The 25,376-nt window shown below is 41.4% G+C and overlaps 1 protein-coding gene across 5 annotated transcripts in view; it reads left to right on the top strand.

The window, feature by feature from the left end:
- Positions 1-25,189, top strand: part of LOC143375482 (uncharacterized) — a 57,105-nt gene extending 31,916 nt beyond the window's left edge. For 2 of the 5 annotated variants that reach the window (XM_076824638.1, XM_076824639.1), the window contains exons 2-16: positions 14,298-14,516; positions 15,192-15,496; positions 16,404-16,475; positions 17,303-17,526; positions 17,607-17,704; positions 17,787-18,098; positions 18,320-18,706; positions 18,779-19,017; positions 19,079-19,359; positions 19,429-19,585; positions 19,657-19,859; positions 19,953-20,101; positions 20,165-20,476; positions 20,552-20,961; positions 21,586-25,189. In XM_076824638.1, the coding sequence (XP_076680753.1) occupies positions 14,403-14,516; positions 15,192-15,496; positions 16,404-16,475; positions 17,303-17,526; positions 17,607-17,704; positions 17,787-18,098; positions 18,320-18,706; positions 18,779-19,017; positions 19,079-19,359; positions 19,429-19,585; positions 19,657-19,859; positions 19,953-20,101; positions 20,165-20,476; positions 20,552-20,961; positions 21,586-22,147 (3,825 nt within the window). In that variant the 5' untranslated portion in view covers positions 14,298-14,402 and the 3' untranslated portion in view covers positions 22,148-25,189. The other 3 variants (XM_076824640.1, XM_076824641.1, XM_076824642.1) reach the window with 3 other exon arrangements.
- The last annotated feature ends 187 nt before the right edge of the window (positions 25,190-25,376 follow it).

Raw genomic sequence — 25,376 nt, 5'->3', positions numbered from 1 at the left:
GGAATGCTGATTCGAAATCGCGCGAATCGTGCATTAGGAATGAATTAATGAGGATGCTCGCGATAGTGGCAAGACTCGTTTTCGCGTTTCGTCTGGACACTCGTCTGACTCATGGGGAGGGATGACGACATCTTCCTCGTCTAAAGGACTGGCGCGCTAGCGTCTGAAGTGGTTTCTACCCTGCAGACGCACAGGCTGGGAAAGAGAAGGAATTCCTCCCTGCAATTCTCTCGATAACTTTTCTACCCCGAGTGTTCTCCCCGGATGACGCATACTCTGGCCTGGGAACGATAAAAATCTCTTGGGCCCGAGAGCTCGTCGTTGGGAAAGTTTCTGTCGAACGTGGAAGAGTTTCTGATAGCACAGGTTCCGGGAAAAATGTGTATCAGAATATTTGATTGAGCAAATTGTAATTAATTCACCCTCGTTACGTTTCTTAACCTTTATCCGGTGACGTCCCACTATGTGACATAAACGGTGACGTGGAGTCTCACAGACTGACTCCTCTTTATTAATTTGACATTGTGAGGTCTGAATTTATTTTTAACATATATTCGAATTATTAGTCACATTATTACATATTTCAAAAGATACGTTTGCGTTTTTTTGTTCAAAACCAGTGAAAGTTGTCTTCGTGACACCGCATGTTTAAAAACAAATCGAATGAAAATATAGAAAAAATAAGTCTGCAGAAGTCTTCCAGACTCCACGCCACCGGTTAAGGGTTAATAGAATTTTACACATCATCGTCAATTCTATAATTCCCTTCGTGATATACCCAGCATTTTTGGTTGACACAGTAATTATCATCTATCCCAAAGCATTTTTATATTTCATCTAAGGAGAGTTACGGGGGTTGCTATTGGGTAAACGGAAGAAATACTTAAGTCTTATTCCAGTCGGTTCATGGAGAAATAGAAGCTTCCGAGGACTAAGTCCCTCGAAAACCTTCCTGCCACCCTGTTTGTACCCTTTTTGTGGAATAAGTACCAGGACGTGTTTGAGTGTGCGTGCCTAAACTCGATTCCGTGGTATCGACCCTCGAACTCACCCCTGGGGGGCGAGCGCCATATCAACTGGAAGAGAGAGAAGATTCCTACAGGGAAACCAATGATGCCTTTCCTGCCGTTCTTCCGACAACCTTGTTCTCGAACCTCTGTCCACCTTCTTCATTATAAATAATTATAAATACCCACCCCTACCACGTTGCACGAGGCATTGAAATAGTACTTAGAGAATCTACCGCCTCACAATATTACAGATCTCTACCACAACGAAACTTCTTCTGAACCCAAAAGTTTCCCCCCAAAGGCCCACTATTCCACCATCAATCTTCTCCAAGAACCATTTCCTTCTTCCAAAACATCACCCCCAACCACCTAAATAGTACCTAACCCAGACATCTGAATACCTTATCCAAGAAAGTACATAGACCCCAACATACTTCCCTATTCAACCCCCCCGGAGACTCAAACGAGACGCCCAGAGGGTTGTCTTCGGGGTACGTAGCCAAGGCATTCTCCGGGAACACTCGATCGGTGAAACGCTTTTCCCAAACGATCGTCCCATATCGCTGTGAAGTTACAAACGCCTCGGCTGTCCGGAGGGAAGGGGAGTCTGAAATCGTCGCTGTGGAAGCGACACTTTAAAATCCAGCCTGCTCTTTCAATGCGCCCGACGCGTTACTATTCCTCTCAGCTCCCGCTCTCGCCGCTGATGGTATACCGTCGACACTTCCTTCTCGCTCGTTCCCACTCTGCCCGCGTGGCCTGTACCGTGTGCGGGCGTCCCGTTACGTAGTTAAGGGCTCATTATCCAATCTGCGGCGATACATGCACACCTGCGACACTCCCATTACCGTCGTCCACATCCGGTGGGATTGCACGTTTTAACGGCGAAGCCCTCGATCGCCGCGGTCCCCTTCATCGCCCATCGAATGCGCCTATCCGTCTCTTCTTCGGTTCCCATCAATCTGTTGACGGGACCTTTACTTTCTACTGTAACGGGCCTTTGGCAAGTTCGCTGTGTGCCAGAAACACTCGCGCTGAAGCGCACGTGGGTAGCAAAGTTGGTGCAAGAGGAAACTTGTTGAAAAGCAAACTATTGCTAGATAGAGGAGGAAGTGAAATGCGCAGGTCATGGTCCAGTGTGATTAGGATTTGGGGAAGAACTTCCAGTAAGCTACAATTTTGTATGGGCCATGTCGTCGTTCTAAACAATGCGATGACAAAATTTACAGACGGCCTGTGGCGTGCGTAAGCTTTGGTCTTCGAGCGGAGCAGAAGGCGACCAGGCACGGGGTCGTAAAGTTGAATCGAAGGGTTTTGGCCTTGGTGTTTGGACTTTGCCAGGAGACGAAACCTCCCCTGTTTTGTCACTCGAGGTTTTTCCTGGTTTCGCTTACGGTATGCGTTTTCTTCGGAATCGGAAGAAATGCGACCGTTCACCAGGCATTCGGTTACAAGTGAGCGTCTTGAGCGGTTGGGGCTTTTGTCTGATCGCAATTTTTACACAGACGGTTGCGTGTTGCATCTCTTCTAATAAACATTATTTTGTTTAGTTTACTTAGACGTACATTTTAGTATCACCCTCGCATCTCTCACCGCAGGTGTAAAGAAACAGTTTTTCACGAATATCTCGTTATCTACCGGTTCTATGGCAAAAATAGTTATTGTGAAACTTGTAGCTTAGGAAATTGTCTACAAAAAAGGTTGTATGAGTTTCTTTCGCAGGAGTTACCATTTTCGTGTAGGGTAAAGGAACCAGTTACTGACACTCTAAACTGTTTTACATAAAATAACGAATAAACCTTGTGAAATGATACACAAAAAAAATTTAGCGTATAATTGAAATTGTTATATATAAGATACAAAAAGCAGCACTTCATTTTTTTCTTCGTTAATTTGGGTAAGACGATCAAAAGTTTTAAGCGAATGTTAGGAGGGTGAAAACCATGACTTCCTTACTAGCGAAAGAGAAATCAGGGCGTTAAAGAGAATGCTGTAATTCTAATATTTAAGCTATTAACATAACAAAACAGACCAGCGGCCGTAGCCGTGATGGAAAACACCGGTTCTCGTTAGATCACCGAAGTTAAGCATCATGGGGCGGTGTACTGGGAAAAGATGGGAGACACCACCTTTCTCCGGGTGCGCTGCTACTGCTGGGACCCGAAGGAGAGAGGAGGGATAAAAAAAAATGTGTGACTATAGTTCGTTGGGCAATATAAGCAAAAATAAACTTGAAACGCCATCCTGCTTAAAACACAGGAAAAACAATAAAAACAAACAAACAACATAACAAAACATGTTTTAGATAATAGAAGCATTATAGAAAGTCATAACGATCGGAATTCAACGATTCGTTAAGTGTTTTTTTTTAATAATTGGGTGACAGTGATTGGTACAAATGTTTCAAGTATTTTGGTATTACTGTCATAGTTGATCATGTACTTGAAACGACATCACCTTAAAATGAGGTTAACAGTATTTGGCTAGGTGGCAATAATTGGGGTGTCAGTAATTCCATCGACCACGTTTTAAGGGTGGCAGTAATAGCTCCCGACATATTTTTTTTAAATCAATGAATTTACAAATAAAAATAGAGGGTTTGAGAGTCGCGAACATTTTTTTCTTCAACTATACATATTAACGCCCGATTTCTTCATCTCTGTACAAAGACCCGGTTAGCTAGCGGCCAGCTAGATGCTATCCGCCAGATGGCAGTAGCGCGTGTTTCTTCACGCTTTTGGATCCTATGGTTAACTGGCTGAACGGTTGACGCGGCAACGCCGCAAAAAAAGGTAAAGCGACAACTTCATTGCGAAGCTGTCATTCATTTTTGCTGAGTCACGTGTCGAAGGATCGACAACAAAAAAAAACTAATATGGGAAAAAATTGTGAAAATCTGTTAAAGCTAAAGGAGGAACTATTACAATTGCAGAAACAATTAGTAATCGATGAATCGGAAGCAAAAAAGTTATTCATAAATTGGCAATAGATGATGGCGAAGGCAAAAAAAATAAACGAATCAACCATTAAAAATTTATAAGCAGAATTAAAAATAAAAGAGTATAAACTGTTACAAATAAAGAACCGTGGTTTTTAATAATGACATTTTACTTTTATTTTCCCTATGTTACTGTTAGAAATTTAGCTTTAGATAAGTAGGAGTAAAGTAGGCCTCTTCTTCCTCTAAATGTTCGAAAATGTTAATATTCATCATCACTTCCATTTCGAAACGATTTTCTCGTCGAAGCGGCTTTTTCAACAAAACTAAAATCGCTTGGCGCCGCAAACTATACAATGGGGTCCAGAACAGTCCACAAGCATAACTCTGTTCTCTGTTTCACATATCCTACTTCCCCTACTACTGCAAAAACGCACTAACTGGCAGTTCCAGCAGTTATCCGGTGCCCGAACCTCTAGTCAAATTGAGCGGAGGATAACTGGCAGATAACTCGAGACTGGAGGTGAAGAAATAGGCATGTGCCAGATATCTGCCAGATAACTCTGACTGGCAGATATCTGGAAGTGAAGAAATCGGCCGTAAATAATCTATATCTATATCTATCTATACTATTGTATAAAATTGAAGTTGCATACTTTGAAATGCGGTTTCTCAGTAAATATGAACTGTACCCACAAATGTGTTACATCATTTTTGTTCGTCTTGGCGAGACGAAAGTTCTAACGTTTTTATTTTTTTTTTAAATAATTAAATAATGATTTTTAAATAATAGTAGATCGCGACGCCACCGCTAGGCGGCGACCGAGCGAGCGAGCGCTTCTCGCTTGCGAAATAGTACCGCGGCGGGAATAAGTGGCTGAGGGGTGTCGAGTTTACAGATTGTAGATTACAGATTATGAATCAGTCACGCTAATATTTCGGGCGAATCCGAGGCGGGGACGCTAGTAATAAACAAATAGCAAAATTATACTTTTGGTCAATAAATACAAAAACTGTGCAACAATGTCAGAGTCAATTTTTAAGGTAGAATTTCAGTGACAATCGTAGCCAAAAGTTAATCAATTTCCAAGGTTATTAATCAATTGTACAGAATTCTTGTGACAATTTAGGTCAGTGCTTGATCTTTCTGGACACAAGATTGCAGAAACTTTGGCATATTATTTCAATCTTGCTTTTGTAGTTATATTTCTCAATATTGCATTTTCCCAAAGAAGAGGTACATGTTAAATTAAAAGTTAAATAATTTAAAAACTACCTAATCAATTTTTCTAAAATTTTGCGGGGGGTTTTACAGAAAAGTGGTATTGCAGAAAAATGCATTCCTCCAATTTTCAAAGATATGCTCGTTCTTAATGTTACTGAAGTTCATCCTTAAGTTGACAATAATTGGGTCCTTTACCCGCTGACAAAGTTTCAACCTTCGTACTTTTGACAGGGGAAGATCCCGAACCCGGAAATTCAAAAAATTATGAAACTTTGTGACCTGTTTTTTTACCTGTGACCGTCTGTAAAACTGTTAGCACATATCGGATCGATGGGGACTTTCGACGTATTGTTTGACGCGACGAAATAAACACCCATACAAAAATGTACCTAGATTGCTGGAAATTATTCCCCAGCTTGGCCATATTTCCGTCTAATTTCACTGGACTATCTGGGTTAGCTGAAATTATTAGTACGGCACTGACCTTAACATCGTCGGAATGGCACCTCGAATTAAGCAGACCTCGATGTACCAAGACTGAATTACTAAGGCTCCGCTTATGTCTCTACATTGTATTATGCAACCTCAGAATTTGCAATACCACTTCCAATCAGAAACCAACCATTACTCAACTTTCCGACTTGGACCCGGGCTTGCAAGATGAAGCGCGCGAAATGGAGGACAGAGGGGATGCAGAAATACGCGGAGAGATCTATGAATATTAATACGAGGGGAGAAATCGTACCGCGAACGCGCTGGCATTCTTGGAACAGTAGGGCTCGCGTTTCAAAGGGAAATCGTTGCCAAACCATTTCCCCCGGGACCGTAGTTTCAACATTTTTCCCGAGGCGAGCTGTGCGCCCCGTTTGTCTGTCGCGAATCCATGAATGGGCCGCATTCATTAGCATTTGCATCTCTACTGCCCGATGGCACGCAACTCGACCAAGGAATCAGACTTCGCGCGCCCATCACGCGCGAGTTATCGAATCGGCGCGAGTGAATTTTTATCCGGATCAATTGACCTGCATCGGCACCTTCAATTAAGCCTTGGACTTTCGGGGCATGCAAAACTATGGTGCGATTGGGTCGATAGAACGCCATCCGTGAAGTTATTCTTCCAGGGGGTTGCAAGCAGTCGAGAGTGGTGGAAATATTTTCTTATTTAACGTCAACAGCACTTTTATTCAATGAAGAGTTGCAACTTATATAATTGAAATTTAAATGCGTGGCAATACTTTTGAATTACGAGGAGAAGTCAGAGGAAAGTTTAAAGCTCATATTTTTCTTCACTGCATAACTAACTGTCAGGTGTTGAAACGGGTCCGAAAAGAACTGTTTCAAAGTGTTAGATATATATATCTGTTCTCACTGAAACAATTATGAAGAACCGATATTCTGAATAACTGTTATAAGGAACCAAAATTTCGGTTCTACAGAACTAATATTACCAGAGGGTAGCCAAATTATTATACTCAAACAAAAAGGTTTGAGATTTTGTAAGTTTAAGCAATGAAATGGCTGTATCTTTGCGAAAAATGGTCGCAAAAAATATTTAAAAAACGCATTTTAACGCTTGATCTTTCTAGTTTTTTTTAATCGAGGACTCAATTTTTTTCATCCATTGTGATACTGTTTGATGAAGATGAAGCGCAGGAAACGAAGTTTCAAATTTTTTTTCCCGGTAAATCCAACGCAGAGATCTTATAGAGCAACAATTTCTCTTTAATTTCGTTTTTTTGGTTTTGTTGTATGATTTTTATTGACCGAGTTATTCGCGATCAAAGAAAAAGGGGACTTCTCACTTTGAACACCTATAACTTGCGAACTCATGATCGTAGAAAATTTTTCCTGAGTGTTTTGGAAAGCTAAGAAAGTTTCCTTTCAGAACCTTTAGTTGCCTAATATAAGATTTTTTTTAATCGTATTAAATTCATTTTAAAATGATCCCAAAAATTGACGAAAATTTTTTGAGTATAATAATTTGGCCACCTTCTGTATATCGGTTCCATAACAGTTATATATCGGTTTTACGGTGCCCCGATGGAAAGAAGTCGGTCGAAAAACTCTAGGGTCCGAATAGTATATCCCTATATATACTTAATAGTATATCCCGTCGACGAATACGAAGTAAGCAAACGGGACACGGGCGGCGGGAGCCAATGCGAGCGAAGAACCCCTCTTGCCCCTGTGACATTTCAAACGACTTCTTTCCATCGGGCCACAGTATGTATCGGTTTAGAGAGTTTAATGTAGGGTAAACCAACCATTGAATGACCGAATTGTTGAATCTATGGACCTTTGAGATTAATACTTGAATATATTTATGTATAACAACAAAACAACTGTTGAAATTGAATTTAAATTTATTTTTCTTAAAATTTCTATAAAAATAATTACTTATTCTTATCGTAATTTAAAAAAAAAATTATAAAATGGGAAACGTGTAGAAGCCCAGTAAATGACCGCATACTTTTAATAAGAATTGTATTTATTAATGTTTGCTTAATACGCGTAACTAAAAATATAGGATATTAAAAGTGCAACTACACTCCATTTATAAACATATAATAATGGTTAAATTTCTAATTGACTTTTCTTTGCCTAATTCACTGGTATGCGGTCAATTATTTATGGATCCGATATAATATTGGTTCTGTAGAACCAGAAGCCGAAGCCGTTACAGAGGAGAACCTTTTTCACTCGTAACTAGTGTTCCTTCTCGAGAATGCTTTCTCGAGAATTTCTCGAGAAATTTTATAATTGCTTATTTCTTATTTCTCGAGAAATACTATAATTTCTCGAGAAACTTAAGTCTAGGACAAATATTATAAATCTCATTTATTTTCGTAAATGAATGTATTACTGGTTAATCGCGAACGTATAAGCAGATCTACAATTTATAATACATCTTATTAATAACATTAAAACCTATATGAATTCCAATAGAAAATCACAGTACAAAAGATTGGATATTATTAACTACTGAAGGTGCTCTTAAATTTTTATTTAAAAATTTAGAAAATTTGTATACTGAATTAAGTACCTAATGAGTTTCTTGTGGCTATTAAAGAAGAATTATAGCAAAGAGGAGATAAGACTATTGTATCCCGTATAAAATTTTTGCATGATCCAGAATTTCTTCCAAAAGGGTCAAAAGACGCATTTTGACGTTATATATATATATATATATATATATATATATATATATATATATATATATCAACAGAATCAAAATATAACAGTAACAGATTTTGCCACACAAAACAAATAGATTCGCTGACGCTACATTAGACGCATTTGTGCTATTTAAAAATAAATTTTAAAAGCAAAAAGTAATGTTTCGCTTTGTACAAATTTTGTATTAAATAAATAAATTTACCAATTATATTTAATATCTGTTTTTTCATTTACACAAGTTTTGTATAAATTAGACAGGAATACTCATTTAGTTAAAGTTTTCTTGTGTTTTTGATAAATATTAACAACATTATTCCAAAAATATAATTTTTCCAATATTTTTTTCAATTTCTCGAGAATTCTCAAGAAATATGATCTCATTTCTGATTTCTCGAGAAACAAGAAATCTAGAGAAATCAGGAACACTACTCGTAACTGTTTCAAGAATATTTCGGATCTTATAACTGTTTCGGAAACCGAAGCCGATGTCATAATCGTTTTCAACCCCCGTTAACTATAAGTGTTATATCCTTGCAACCCCGCGTTACATTCTTCTTCATCCAAAGCAAATGCAAGGGAAACTACACCTTCATAAGATTCTCCAATCCCCGCCGCAGATTCGTTAAACGCATGGTACTTTTATCAAACATCAAACTGTCTGCATACGCTATCAATTAAAATTGCCCCATTAATTATCCCCGCCGCATGAAAGCAGATTAATTAGGATTGCTGAGCATATGCTCGGCCATGTCGCGGGATCGCATGCAAGCACGCCAAAGTGGTGGCGATCGAGCGCGTGCATCGTATTAGAAGCTCGAACTGGAATAGCAGCGGTGTTTTAAGGTTACGAGAGCTTGCAAGCTCCGAAGTGGGTCAAAAGCCAGCGTGCCACAGAGCTCGACAACCTACTTGGAACGCATTCGAGCGGAGTCGTAAATATTCTTTCCCGCTGAATCTTCGCGACCACCCCCGTTCCTCCCTCGCGGAATCTCCACGAACGTTCTAGCGTTAGAGGCGTCCGGTAAAGGAGGGCGAAAGAGGCAGTTACCCCCTCCTGGCTCGTGAGAAAAAATCGCTTATTTTTAAAAACTGATCTCTATTCAGTTTATACTAAATCAGTTAATATTTTTAAAATTTTAAATAAATCCGCACTACAAATGGGTTCAAAAAATGAAGAGGGCTACTCCATTGGCACCGAGTGCTTCATCATCCGATTCGTCGATGTCACCGCCAGGGTTGCTTCTTTATTACTATATTTTGTTGCCCCCCTGGAAAAAAAGTCTGCGAACGCCCTTGGTAGAGGGCCATCGGGCGCTAATAAAAGAGGAGGGAAGGGTGGCCTTCGAAAAACCATCCCCTTGATGTGTCCTCCATCTGGATGCATCTTCATTGCAATTTGCTCCTGGCAAAGCTCCGCTTTTTTCCACTTTTTTCCCTTTTTTCAAACGCTCAGAGGTGGAGATAATGAGTTACTGCAGAGTCTCTGCAGGATCCCATCTAACGAAGAAGAATATTTAATTCATGTTTCTACATAAAACCTTGACGTCCACACTTCTCGATCTTTTTCAAATTATTCAACTGTTTACTGAGTTTTCAAAATTATGAATGAAATCTTTGAATGGTACGTGCAGCTTTATTGATGGATATGAAGTAAGATGAAGTTCTTTGGCTTATGCGGGGTAGTAGATCAAAATCGTGGAGTCTCGTTAGGCTTTGATTATTTTCTTGGTAGCGTTGTCATATTTTAGCAACCCCCTAATTAATTTTGACACCCATCTGATTTTTATTATCGTTCACAGTTTGATCTTCCTTTCCCCCACTTTTGTGACTTGCTATTTTTTTTTTCCAAAGCAACGTGCAGAGGGTTTTTTAAAAATTTCTTTCGAAATCTATACCCGACGATCCCCAAAGACCGGCTGAAATTAAGTTTTCACTTTGATCACGCGAGCCGCCGCGGAACTTGGAATAAATCAGCGTTGGAGAGGTCGTATTTCATTTTCTATAGTTGATTGCAGCTCGTGACTACCGCAGCCCGACGAGGTCAAGTGTTCTAGAAATTAGATCCAGACGCTGGAAACAAGTTTCTCGAAATTGTTTGCGGTCGTGCCATGGATAATGACCTTGATTCTCTGCGATGAAGTTAATCGACACTGGAAACTCCAAGCAAACCGAACGAACCTATCAATGCCTCTTATCACTGACAAGGAAACTTTCCCAACCCGAAAATTCTGATTACAACGAGAGGAACAATTCCTTTTTTAGTTAAAAAGGAATTACTTTTATTCTTGTAAAAATGCTAGATGGAACAAAACATTAAATATAAGAATTGTTCAATTTTTCATCCTAACACTTGCGAAAGAAAAATATTTTCACAGCTCAATTATCTCTAGAATCGAAGTTGGTATAAATTGACCTCCTATCTCAATTAATAAATATAATCCTTATAATATCCCACTTCTTAACTCAATTATTTTAATTTCTTAAGAAATTACAATTACATGAAGACATTACCCATTATTAAATAATAAATTAATATCAACTAAAATTAGATTTTTAATAACTATTATTTTTGGAGCATGTTTTACAATACTTCAAATTTTTGGTGTGCTCGAAAGTTATGAGGTTGTGTTAAAAATTTGGTTTCAAGTTCACTGATAACAAAGCCATTTAGGGGTTTTACCCTACTTAAGGGGGGATTCTCGTGTAACAGCTCCCGAAATTTATTATTTTTTTTTTAAAAAGCTATTGTTATTGCATTAAACTATTTTGGGTTATAAGGAGGCATCTTTAAACTTGTAGAAAATATTTTTTTATGGCGATCCTTTTATGGCGATTTAGGGGTTTTACCCTACTTAAGGGAGGATTCTCGTGTAACAGCTCCCGAAATTTATTATTTTTTTTTTAAAAAGCTATTGTTATTGCATTAAACTATTTTGGGTTATAAGGAGGCATCTTTAAACTTGTAGAAAATATTTTTTTATGGCGATCCTTTTATGGCGATTTAGGGGTTTTACCCTACTTAAGGGAGGATTCTCGTGTAACAGCTCCCGAAATTTATTATTTTTTTTTTAAAAAGCTATTGTTATTGCATTAAACTATTTTGGGTTATAAGGAGGCATCTTTAAACTTGTAGAAAATATTTTTTTATGGCGATCCTTTTATGGCGATTTAGGGGTTTTACCCTACTTAAGGGAGGATTCTCGTGTAACAGCTCCCGAAATTTATTATTTTTTTTTTAAAAAGCTATTGTTATTGCATTAAACTATTTTGGGTTATAAGGAGGCATCTTTAAACTTGTAGAAAATATTTTTTTATGGCGATCCTTTTATGGCGATTTAGGGGTTTTACCCTACTTAAGGGAGGATTCTCGTGTAACAGCTCCCGAAATTTATTATTTTTTTTTTAAAAAGCTATTGTTATTATTGCATTAAACTATTTTGGGATATAAGGAGGCATCTTTAAACTTATAGAAAATATTTTTTTTATGGCGATCCTTCTTGTTATTTAATAATTATTGTGGAGTCTCTTCGACGATGATGGCGTCTCGGATAACTCAAAAAGTAATTGACTGATCAATTTCAAATAAAGCTCATTTTATTCATTATACATTTCTCCAGGTATTGTACCGAAAATGTAATTTTAGTTTTTAGTTATAATACTTTTTTCGGCAATATAAAGAATAAAAATGAGGTCGCAGGAAACAAGTTTTTCTTTCAAACACTATAACTCTTTCCACTTTTCATTTTCCTTCTTTAAAGTGGACCAATACCAGCGTAAACTATCTAACTTTAAGAAACTTCTATTTTTTGCAATCATATGCAGTAATTAATAAATAACAAGAAGGATCGCCATAAAAAAAATATTTTCTACAAGTTTAAAGATGCCTCCATATATCCCAAAAGAGTTCAATTCAATATGACCAACAGATATCTCAAAAAAAATTCTTAAACATCAGTTACTTTTGGGGCTGTTAGACGAGAATCACCTCTTAAGGCATCGTAAGCTTGTCCCTTTGCAAATAGTGCTCTTCGCTCATTGCACTGACTTTCACATTCTATCAACTGATAAAAATATGCAAATTAAATAAAATTTAAAAAAGATCAAACCGACTTCAGAATGGCCGAGAAAAGCATAAAACGATTTTTCTTATTACTATTCAAATTCGACAGATTGGCTCGCTCCTTGGTGCCATTAAAGTTGAGTAAAAACGGTTTTCGGTTTTCCGTTGTTATCGAGAAAGAAGCGTCACGCGGTGTAAAGTTACAAGGAAACGACACGCGAGGACACCTTGCACGCGTGCATCGGAGTGCACAGAGAAAAACTCGCGATGCATAAAGAGGGGTGCGCGTCGCGCAGCTCCATTGTGAAGCTCCGGTCGTCTCGTTGCACCGGCGCGGCCTACGTGCATCGCTTTATGCAACGTTCGAATTTCAGAGCTCGTGAAAATTAGATATGATATTCGTCTCACGCGTCGATTGCCCGATTCGTGCTCGCTGTGGCGCAAAAATAGCTTCCTCGTTTAAAATCGCTGCAGGGACGGCGGGAAATAAAGCTGCACACAATAACCACCATACACGAACATCTCCGGAATCATAATAATCCTTTCTCTTTAATTAAACGAGTAAAAAAAAATAAACAGACGAATTAACTAATTTATTAAAGAAAATAATTTTGGCGAACCAAGTGGCCAAGTTTGTTAGTAAGAATATTAACCCTTAGACAGTCTAATATAATTTCAAATTCCGGTTTGAAAAATGTATACATTATGTTCTAAAATATCTCCGTTTGTGATAAAAAGTAGACACAATTTTTTTTACAAGTACCATTTTTCTGCCTCGCACTAGATAAACTGTCAAAGGGTTAAATTGTTCTCAGTAGGCGAATTGATATTGTTATTGATCGTAGCACGGATCTCGCCGCGAGGTGTGTAAAAGGCGTAAATAATAATTCCCGCGTAAAAGGCGGAGAAGGTAGCAAATTAACTGGTATCACGCGAGGCTGTTTAACAAGGCGATTAATTAAACAGAGGAAAGTCTCTCGAAATCGGAGGGGGGATCGAGGATGGGAAGAATGTGGATTCCGCAAGGGAAGGCTGTGTAACGCGTGTTCCGCGTAAAAGTCGACTTCGCTCGGCGCGCATGCTGGCCAGCTCGGGCAAGAACTGGAATGCTCAGAATGTTAATCGTTTAAATGGGGTATAATCGTTTAATGGGAGGCTGCATTCAGCTGGAAGCCCCCGGTACAAGTCGAACGATCACGTTCGTCACTGTGAAATGCCTCACCTTTCGTTCATTTCCATCCCAGTGGGAGAAAAATCCTATTCCATCGTCGCGACGCTCCCGAAGGAAATGTCTCGCTGGGTAATCGATTCAGGACGCCGAAGGTCCTCCTCCTATTACCAACGTTCCAAGGAACTAGCAATAGTGGACCTCGTTTCAAGACAAATAACAGCCAGTAGCTTCTTCAGTCTCTCCCCTCTGCAATCCACAATCTTCAGAGCCAATACAGTAGAAACTTATCGCGTAGATACCCTTTTAACCCTTTGATTACACATATTCCTTCAGTCGACCCATACAGTACGTGCGGAGAACGCCCATGGGCGTTCAGCGCCTATGCTTAAGAGATAGAAATTGAGCAGTCCCGCACGCGGCTTGCGCGAACGTTCAAATTACTAGTACCCAAAGGATAAAGTGTCTATTCGAGAGATACCCCTTCCTAACGCATATTATCAAACGCCCTGAAATGTTTAGAAGACAAGCGCACCGCTCCCATGTATCACAGCAAATTTAATAAGTCACAGAAAAGTTTTAGAGGCTTTGAATACAGCTCGCTCGGAGCAAACATCCTGGGGGTTTCGCTGAGAGCGGTGCGCCGGAGCGCCTAACCGTTTCGTGGCGGAGTCGCCGAGGGTCAGGGGACGCGAGTAACGTTTAATTCACTTGTGCAGGGCGTGGAATGATAAATGGTGGCGACCAGCAGCATGGTGTATGAGGAGATAGTCGGGATACGGGGCAGCTGACCCCAGCCGCCGCGCACGCTTTTCACGCGCGAGATGCCCCACAACTTGAACTCCGCTTCCGCCAACTCCGCCAACACGGGACCGAATCACCAGGCCTACGCCCAGCAACCGTACCACCGACCCAACGGCGATGGACTCCAGCCCGAGGTAACGCGGCTCGCCCCCGTCGTTTGGAATAGGCGAGCTTAGCAGACGCTATCGGGGAGCCCGCTCCGAGAGCCGCGGAAACGGGAGCTCGTTAGGTTCTTCCATCCTGCGCCAGAGATAACTTACATTGTACCGCGGGCTTGCAGTGCAGAAACTGGGAAGACCAGCCGCGGCTCTAACGTTAATTAGCCAATTTGGAACCGGGCGACGGTTTCAGAGCGTAAAGGACGATTGTAGCTTAGAAAACGGGTGCACGAGCAACCGGGAGCGTCTCGCCGTTCACTTGGAGTGGCCGAGGAAGATTTGAGAATGGGGGAAGAACAGTGTTGGGGCTCGGTGTAGGTACTTCGTTGGAGGAGAGGTCTTTCGGATAATTTAGGATACGTGTGCTGCCTGCGACCTGATCTCTGTGGTATCAGCTTTCGCTTCTCAAGTCTTTCAATATTCTTTGCACCTTCCTCTGCCGGTGGTAAGGGTAGCGCGACGAAGTAGGGGAAGGTGCTACTGTGTTCTTGAAACGAATAGCTAGATTTAATTTGAAGATGTAGACTTAACATCGCCCTTCAGTAGAGCCTGAGGTTTGTGACGAAGAATAGCTTTTGCTCTCCCTCTTGGAGGCTCGGTGTACTCTGAGCAGGACACCAATGGCCACTGTACCTAGAAACGTGCTTGCAGAAAGAGCCGGTGGAGTTCGACACGTCGCACCTGCGGGGTGCTCCAGCCGAGGTCGAGGCGTTGGTGCACAACATCAAAGAGGTTGCGCAGCAGTTCCTCTACCACTGGAGGACGTTCCCCATTGTCCTACCGCCGCCTCTGTCCACGTGCACGGAAGGGGAGGACACGCTCGCCAGGAAGAAGCACCACTTGAGGGACCTCTTCGTCGCGCCGAGCTTCGACGAGCTGGATTCTGTCGCCGTGGACAGCAAGGGTGAGCCCAGAAGGCTGACCAAGAAGCAGCTGGAGAGCATCAGTAAACGAGGGTAGGTCCTCCCGTGCAACGAGACCCACAGCGCCCCCTCTGCCTTCGTAGATAGCTAGTAGAGTGACGGAGCCTTGAGCTCTACCACGTCCTTAATCCAGAAGTTGCAATGTCCAGGGATGATGCGTACAAGCGGAATGAAAGCAGTAGGATTTTTGGGGCCAGTTAGGATAGAGGTGCTGGCCAAGCGTAACATGAATTTCATTGTAGAAGTGTCCCGATGAAAAGAATTGGCGGAGCTTGTTTGCGAGTGGCTCAGGTGGATGAATAATATATCAAAGACGGTGGAGGAAGTGTTTCCGTCGATAGGGTTTAAGATACTTTTCTCGGCTGCGTCGCTGTTGAAATTGATAAAGAATTGGAAGAAATTTTGTAATGGCGGCGTGAGTTGTGGCTGCAACTTATGGACTAATGACGTTCAGTCCTTCCTTAAAGCTGCTTCAAGACACAATACAGTAGTAATTGTGTTCCTTAGAGTTAGTCATTTAGCGACTTCTTTGTGCACAGTATATGAAAACTCGTGACTATTTACTAATGTTCAGAAATATTTGTTGACAAGGCTTGACGGAATCTCTAACAGTGCAAATGCTAGTCTCTTTAGGGCATAGGAAATACACTCGTGGTAGAACAATATCTTTTCCATTACTCGTGATGGTCTCAGGGTGTACTTTTGTTCGTAGAACCGTAGGATACCAATTGTCCTATAACAAGCGTCAAAAGAAATAAACGTAGAAAGATAAAATCATGCATGTACCTGCGAGAGCACAAGGAGACACTTGTGAAAAAAAAAAAGAATACGATACAAACGATTCGAACGATATAAGAACACACATTGAAGCCCCGATTGGCGCCTCGTTTTCAGCATACTGTTCATTTGTGTCTGGTATTTTCTAACGATTTTTGTAAAGCTTTCAGAAGGAGAAGTACGGAAAACCGAAGAAGCTGAATGCCACTCAATTGGAGAGCATTCGAAGATGCGGGTATGTCATACACCAGCGTCACACAATATTCAGAACAACGTTGACCGAACAATGATCGATATACCTTGTACAGTGACTCGATGACTGGAATCATTCGTTCCCATCACCTAACCATCATTCCCCACGTGAACAATTTGTAAATGCCACACAGAACTGGAAACAGCATGAACACCTCATCTCCATCTCAAACTCCACACCGAGTCGTTAGACAGTCCCCCAATGTACAAAGCGGAGGCATCGCCACACACGTTCGGCGTAAAGATCCGTTCAGTCTGTGCAGGGGATTTGGGTTCATAGAACGTGGCTTTTAACGAATAGTTTGTTAACACGTTCACTCTAGATGTACCATCAACTGTTGGCTGTCACTGACCATTGATGGGTACGCGGGTAGGGTGCACCCTTGTAGCATAGTAACCGCAGATCTGTCAGCGTGAGCGTGTTAAGTAATGGCCTGCATGGCGCTGATGTACATAATAATTTGTAAGATTCTGGATGTTACAGCGCAATTACATGGTGTAGGTTACTGTTTCTTTCTAGCGTTACGATATGCTTGTACTGTAGCGACAAATTTCATTAGCTTTAGTTCTGCCCGACGGGGATAGACAACGTAATAGATTAATGTGTCACGTTATTGGAGGAACTGCGATTGCGCAGGCATTTGGGGGATTTCATTGAAACAGCATTACAACATATTTTCCAGGATACTTTTGTTGATAACACGTGTATGTTAATGTTTCGTTTACGATGTAGAAAAACATCCTGTATCTAGATCCTTGTCGCGTCTTTATCCCAGCATCGCGCGACTACATGGTGGATTCGTCTTTCAGGGAATTCGAAGTCGATTCGATAAACTTCGCTGGTCAGACCCATCGGTGGAGATTGAGCGGTCTCCTGCAACGTGGACGGGACAGAAGGCGAGACGCGTTGCTTAGAGATCTCGCCTTGGCGACCAGATTCCTTGTAGTGACAGCGAAAGCTAGGCTAGTCTCCCACTGTTTCAGTGTGTCGCAGTCTCTGAAAGCGTTCCTAACAGGGCTGCTGCGACTTCTTGGTAAGAATTCACTGGTTCGTCGGTCCTCTACGTAGCCCCCAAATGTTATAACCGGATACATTAGTAGCGTATACTTTCAGATATAATCATTGGTGTGCCGTCGCTTCAAGCACACAATCTAGATGCCAAAATCAGGGAAGAACGCTGTCGATACTTGGTTGCTGAGCTGGTGTGCAGGGTACGTTCGGTTTATAATTTAGTAAGAGGACTGTTATCGTACGGTTAAAGCACAGCTTGATGTACATCGTCGCAAATTGCAGCCAGAGTATGAAGACTCGCTGGAACTTCTGTGTGGCTTCGTTCGGAAGCAGCTTCGAAGGGCGACTATGGAGAAATTCGAAGTGGAAAGAGAATTGTCACAACTACTACCTATCCCAGTTCCCTTTGTGTTTGGAACACCTGGCGGAGCAGTGGTGGATCTTAGATTATTTAGCAGGGACACAATCAGAAAAGCTTTGCCCATCCTAGTTTCTATTTTGGAGAGAGAGACGCGAGGCTGGTTTCTTCATTTCAGAGAAAGACTGATATCAGAATTGAGAGCTAGGAAGAAGTCCGACGAGGAGATCGAAAGGGTCAGAGTCAGCAATTGTAGCGGTGAAAAGAGAGTTTGAACTGCAAACGATAACACAAATAAGATAGTTCCAGTAGAAAGGCTTATATCCCACAGATTGGAGGGTTGCCAGAAATATAATACGTAAAGTAGAAGTACGAGCTTTAAACTTTCTTTTCACCACCGCTGTGTATCTGTCCGTCAAATAAACCTTCGTTAAGTGCAGCTGAATGCAACTTTTAGGAAGTGAACGAAGCTGTCATGCGGGAGTATCTGCAGAGGGTCTTCTCGAATATTCTGTCGCACCCTGATATACACGATCTCGGGAACGGAATCGCCCAACTTCTCGTCCAACAGGCGCAGTCGGTCGTGCTGATGCACAGAGCCGTGGAGACTGTGCAGCGCAAGCTGGTTCAGACCAAGGAATCATTGAGACGTCACATCGAAAACGAGCACCCAGTCCTCTCTCGAATAGAGCCCTGGATGCGCGACAGAATGCGCGAAGTCGAGGAGAGATTCATAGAAGAATGCGAATGGAGCGCCCACGAGGAAGCGCTCACGCTGTGCACCCATCAAAATCTGCAGCAGACGGTGTACTTTCTTAATCGCGACCTGACTTTCATGAAGGAGGTACATAGATCCGTCGATACTTCTATGGGAGCATCGCTCCGAACTCTGTGAATACATATTCGTTTGTCCCAGCGGGAGCCAGTGTTGCTGAAGGAGCTGCGCAAGGTGAAGACACCTACGAGGAGCTTCCAGTGGCCGACACAGATATGGCTCCCGAAGAATTGGATCGTCAGGCGTAATTTCCAAGGGCAGTCTGAAATTATACCAACGGTGCTGAGCAATACCCCGACATCGATCACCACGCCGCGCGCTGATCCCAGTCAGCCTGTATTCTTAGTCGAGCGTGAAATCGTGCACACGACTACGACAAGGTACACAGTTAATTAGCGGCGATCTAACGACACGCGAACTGACGTTAAACTGTCCGAGCAGATGGCCTATGTGGCGCTGGATAAACTACGTAGCCAGGACATGGTGTTGGACTTGGAATGCGATGTTCCTGTTGGGAGTAGCAGTGCCGTGGTGTAGTCCAGTTTCCATGCGGGCCCTGCTGCTTGTGCAACCCTTCACCCCTGATCTAGAATTGAGTCAATTGAATGGAACCTTATTCCCAAGGAAGTCATCTCAAATGCCCACTCTTTGTTCCCGATTGATAGCTCTCTGGAGGCACATTAGCAAAAGTCGGACGCACTTCGAAACGGAACCTGACACTGGTAAACTTAACTGACTAGTACCTCCTGTAGATCTGCTTCTTCTTTAATCCGTGCTCGTATTTGCCGCAGGATTTATTGGAAAAGGAATGACGAGGCATTTGAACAGGCTGTGGAATTATGGCGTGAAGGGTCTCCTAGGAACGCTTGTCATATTGTTTATATTTCCCGTGGTCTGTTTATTCACCAGTCTAGGATCACTCCTTATTGCGCTTACTGCGATCCTATGGTTCGTTGAACGTCTTATTTGATATTCTCTGATTGGAGTAAAATGCTGATGGGTTTCTTGGATCATTTCAGGATGCCTTTGATCACCATGACACTGCACGCGTTCATGGCGCTTATAATGGACCTGGACAGCCCGGAACCAAGTCGGAATCGATACTTAGTCATTATGGAAGCATTAGTTTGGAATATCGGTATACAAGGGTGTCTACAGCCGATCGCGGCGTTAATCGTAGCCCTCCTTTTCTGTCCTATCATCTCTTTTCTGATACTTACAGGTGTGATATGTACATTCAACTGGTAATATAAGTAATAATCGTAGTAATGAAGACAGCTTCAAAGCCATACTAAGATCAATCATTTCTACACAGTTTCTGTGATACGTTACTGGATTAGAGTGGTCTGGGACACAGCTATGTTTCATTTAGTGATAAAGAACAGAGGCCGCATACCCGCCAGCGACAGCTTCGTAGTTAAAAGGATAGAAGGTCCGGGACTAACATCGGACTACTATTACCAAGTACGTATCGCGAATCGAAGTCCAAAACTACTACGCCGCTGATTATTCCGCTTTCGCTCGTAGATCAAGCCGGAACAAGCGTTAGCCGCGTTCGAGGCGAAACTGGAACTCGACGAACTGCTAGCCTTCCAGCAGGAGATAGAACGACTGATCACTCAACCGCAGAGAGATTTCACACAGTTCGTGGAAGCCTGCTTCGGCCCGTTCGCCGCCAGCCTTGCCAAAACGAAAGACCCGTACAAATCGCTTGAAAAGGAAGCCAAAGATCTGATCGCTGTGTTGCACGAGAAATTAGATAGGCGTAGGAAGAACCTGCAGACTGGCCTTGGGATGGTCGTGAGGAGTAAAATAAAGCTGACCACCTTCGATCTGAAGGTGATTACCCAAATATGTAATCGTTCCTTGACATTTGCAAATGATGCTGAACGGCGACGTTCCCTTGACAAACAGGTGGTCATACAACAAGGGGCCCTAATGCTGGAACGCCTGTACCCCACCCACGTGTTCGCGAGGCTGTCCGGAAACGAAGAAGATTTCTGGGAGAACAAAGGCTTAAGCATGGGCGACTGGGCTGGCCTAGCCGGCCTCATGTACGCCGACATTTTCAGCCTGAATTTCCTCCAACCCCTGGACGACGCAGACACGAAGTTCAGGCTGGAGCCTCACCCGGGCGTCGACCTCTCGCGTTACACGGACATGGTACACAGTACTGAAATCGGCGGTACCAACGGGCCAGACTTATTGGGAGCTGTCTACGCGCCACGCGGGAATATACAAGTATACAGCCCCTATCTGGAAGTCTCGGCCTTCAACCCACGCGCCAAGCCAACCAGTAACAGTAGGAAGTCTGACAAACGATGGTAAAAACGGTGTTCTACATTATTTCTCTTTTCTTTGATGTCTGGAGGGTATTGAGGACGATGCATGCAATCTCTGTAACTGATTAGAGCAGGCCTTCCCAAGTATGGGAAAACCACTCCTGAAACACATGTTTCGGTTCTCCCTCCAACGCTACGCCTTCAGCTAAGGTGGGACGATTCCTACTACCCTTTCTCCGAGGAGACAGTAACGCCGCTAGGCAGCATGTTGGGGCGCTTTACGGTGAAAGTACTAAATGTGTCAAGTTTTCATAGAAAATTTCATAATGACTTAAAAATAGTAGGAAAAATTAAAATTTAAACTAGCATTTCAAAATGACGTAAAAAGAATTTTAAAAAATTATTACATACAACGATACAGTAATTATTACTGTATCGTTTATAAGTCATTATGAAATTTCCTATAAAAACTTAACACATTCGGTACTTTCACCCTAAAGCGCCCCAACATGCTTCCTAGCGGCGTTACTGTCTCCTCGGAGAAAGGGTAGTAGGAATCGTCCCACCTTAGCTGAAGGAGTAGCGTACTTTCAGGATTGGTTTTCCCCTACTTGGGAAGGCCTGGATTAGAGTAACAGAAGATATCCAAGTTTATTTGTTTCGCAGTGATACTGGGGGGCTGCTGACATCGACGAGAATTAAAAGACGCACAACGTCGGCGAACGGTGCGGCTGAAGCACGCTGGCAGCCATGGAAGCGACAGATCCGCCCGTACAGCGCCGAAAAGTTGCTCATTCCACTACCCATCCCTCATCCGGCTCACATAGCTGTGACCATCCACAATCGCGACTCCGAGAGCCCGATCCCGCTTGACTCGGACCTCTGTCAGAATATTCTAAGGGCGATCGAAGAGTCGCCCGGCGAAATGTCCAGCGAGTACGTGAGCCGCTACAGAGGGGCCGCCGATTCTAGCTTCGACTCGGTAGCTTCGCAATCCTCGGTCTCCGTTGAAACTGGCCTTGACAAGGACAACGAGACGCAAGAGACCACTAATGCCGAGAAGGAGGGTGAAACTTACCATTGGACACTGTCGAACTGGGGTGGTGGTATGACGAGAAGAAGAAACAATTCTGGATCGATAAAGGTCGATCTAGCATCTCCAGAAGACGTTACTCTGGACACGGATACCACCAGAGTGATGTTCAGTACGTATGGAACAACTGTTTAAATTAAGTTCACTGTTACGTCAGGTAAATATGATAATATATATAATAGGTGCGAATAGGAACGAATAAGCGTAAGTTAAAGAAACGAGTATAGATATAGATCGTGATCGTTTTGTCCATATGATTTTCTTTGAATTTGCATTTATTCAGACCACCTTTATCCCTGCGATGTAGATTAAGGAACGTTTCTCTCGTTAAAGGAAAATTTCGAATACGAACTCGTCGGATGCATTTTAATCGGCGAACAAATCATAGTATTTACGAGCGTAAGAGCGATGAATAGGATACCTCTTTCGAACATTGAAATTTAATGATTAGGAAAGCTTAGTTTGGTCTACATATTATTATGTATTCTTACAAGTACGTTCGATATATCATTTTAATAAGATGTCGCTTCTTATGCCTAGTCCGGACATCTTACGAATCCATCCTTGAATTAGTCCTCGATTAATTTCATTAATCAACGACTATTGCTTGGGGTTTTCATTTTTATGAAAATCACGCGAGCTTTCGTGATTGATATACAATGATAAGTATAGTACGCTCGCCTGCAAAGCCTGGGATGTCATTGCGGATTCGTAACTTTTACGCGTACAGATTATAAACGAGTCGAATAATTAGAAGCTTAGCGTGTGAATGACAAAGGCCATTAAAACAGCCTCTTTAAATCTACGTTGAAACTATTATACAACATTCGTATCGATATATTGTATATAGATAGTTAATTGTATAAATAAACTTGTTAATGTAATAATACTTCAAATACATTTTCTTGTTCACGCTAAAGGCCATTTAAACGAATACATAAAACTTTGCTCTCTTTCGATATTCGCATTATTCGTGCGAGGTAAGGCCACGGGAGCGTCTCATTCGGAACTGTTCATGAAATTTCAAACTGCCAGTAAATTATGTAAGCTGACAGTCATTCCTCGAAACCGCTTGTGAATAATTTCCATTATTCTTTAATGTATGGAAACAATATTATTCTATATACATACAACTATATTGCGTACAGGATTTTGAAATTGTTAATTGGTTGTCGCGCGTGCAGCTATCAGTTTATCATAGCCGAACATTTTAATGACTGTAAAGATGTTCTTTTCGAATACTTACGAACTACGGTTTCCGTTAAGCTTAATACTACTACTTTTAATTGTACATAAGTGGATCACACTACGTATTTGAACGTCAGGTAGCTTGAAATTTAAATTGAAGTTTAATTAATGGTATGCGACAGAATGTCTTCTATTTATTGAGAGTGTTAGAATGTAACTACGAACGATACGAACTCGGTAATAAAGAAATTTTCTTGAAATTTGAATATATCCGTTGGAACGTGTGGCGATGTACGAACTTGAAGTCGCACAATGTAAAATGTATTAATAACGATCGCGATATATGGCGAGCAAGTGTTTCTCTTTGGATTACAACGCTAAAAAGATCTTGCTACGATACAATCAAAAGAAGGAAGCATCAAATTTTAAAATAGTCTAATTTGTCCGTCAAATACATTTAAGATATTGTCTATGTTTAAAAGAATACATTTTACGGAACACAGTTAATCAGAGATTTAAAGGATACTTACCGAATTCCGACGGAAGTGTTCATAATAGATATTTGAATATAGATGTCGTAAACCATAGGAACCACTGCTAAGTGATAACAATTATACAATTATCCCCCCATTTTTGACCAGCCCTTGTTTGCCGTCAAACTGAACTAATTAATATTTAAGAACTCCAAGCGCTCCATTTTTAAAGGCCAGGCAGATTTTGAAAGTTGCCTCCGAATTTATTAACATAATGCACAAGTCCATCCAATGGAAAACATCCAATGAAGATATAATACTGTTATAGTTTTTAAGAACTATACAGTTAATTATTAATTGCATGATATCCATCCAGGAGTGCTCAATACTAGTACGAACCTAAGCGTGTCTGATGGCAAACGGAACGATGCAACAGAAGCGTGAAACCTGTTTTTAACGAAGAGATACATGGGTTTCTTGTACGATTACAACAACGTTTATTGCGGGGAAGCAATTTTTTTTTACTTTGGAACGCAAAAATTTGGAAGCACAACGATTGCACTCGTTAATTCTTTGAAACATAGCTTCGAACGAGATATATGGTCTCCTGTAGAGAGCGAAGCGTACCGTGCGACGTTTTTAATGGCAATACATAGGACGGCTGGCATAAATTCTGAACCTTATAATCCATATGTTTCAAAGGATTAAAAGCCCATGTGCGCTGGAGCAAGTGATTTCGAAGTAGCAAAGTAGAGCACCGAAATGTTATTTACTTCTTATAGAACATGGTGATACGTAAATGGAAGGAAATCAGTAGCTACTATTACGATAGACGTAAAAGTTGTAGGGAAAGAAACTTGTATCATGAATGTAGCGTTAATGAAACATGTGTACGTACAAACCAAATGTCTATTATTTTCATATACTGTAAAGGCATTATATTTTTATCAGTCCGACGAAACGGTTCGCATTTAGTTCGCGTTTAGATACGTTAGCGTACCGCAGAACTTTATTTAAATATACCGTAGACGAGGATACAATTGTACAAAGTCGGATAAATTACGAACGAGAGGACTATGAAGTACATTTGCAATATTATCGAAGGCAACAATAAGCTCGGTTTTAACGAATCATAAATCTACGTAGGAATCTGGATCGCACGTAGGTAAATTTATAGCTGGAAGTGTCTACTACTCGTAGCCCTCGTAATACTTTGCCTCTCTAGCTTAAATCTTATTTTTAGTAAAGCGCTATTAAACTGTAAAGCTGTATAAAACTACAATTCTGTACACTGAGTGTATTTACAAGATGTAAAATATTACCTATACTCCTTTACCATCTATTACTCCTTTCTTATGGTGATTCTCTTTTTTCGCAGATTATTTATATTGTCAGAATGTAGCCAGAATGCATTCATAATCTATCGCACACTTTTAATCACTGTATGTATGCTTTTCCGTAATGTTAGTAGGTTTCTTTACGTTTTTGTATACATTAAATGTAAGTGTGGTGGAAAGGAGCTTACATTTTCGCCTTTATCCTCTCTAATTATACGATAGAAGTAGAATTTGTAGAAAAAGTAGGAAATTAGAGGAGAAGGAAATGAATAATATTACGGCGCATTAATGTATTCGTAGTTTCCAGTTTACATAACAAACATCCTTATATTCTAAAAATCATGCGAAGAAGGTTTCTGGAGAGTT

Source organism: Andrena cerasifolii, chromosome 12, assembly GCF_050908995.1.
Source record: "Andrena cerasifolii isolate SP2316 chromosome 12, iyAndCera1_principal, whole genome shotgun sequence".
NCBI classification, from domain to species: Eukaryota; Metazoa; Arthropoda; class Insecta; order Hymenoptera; family Andrenidae; genus Andrena; species Andrena cerasifolii.
This window is presented reverse-complemented; position numbering and strand designations above follow the sequence as displayed.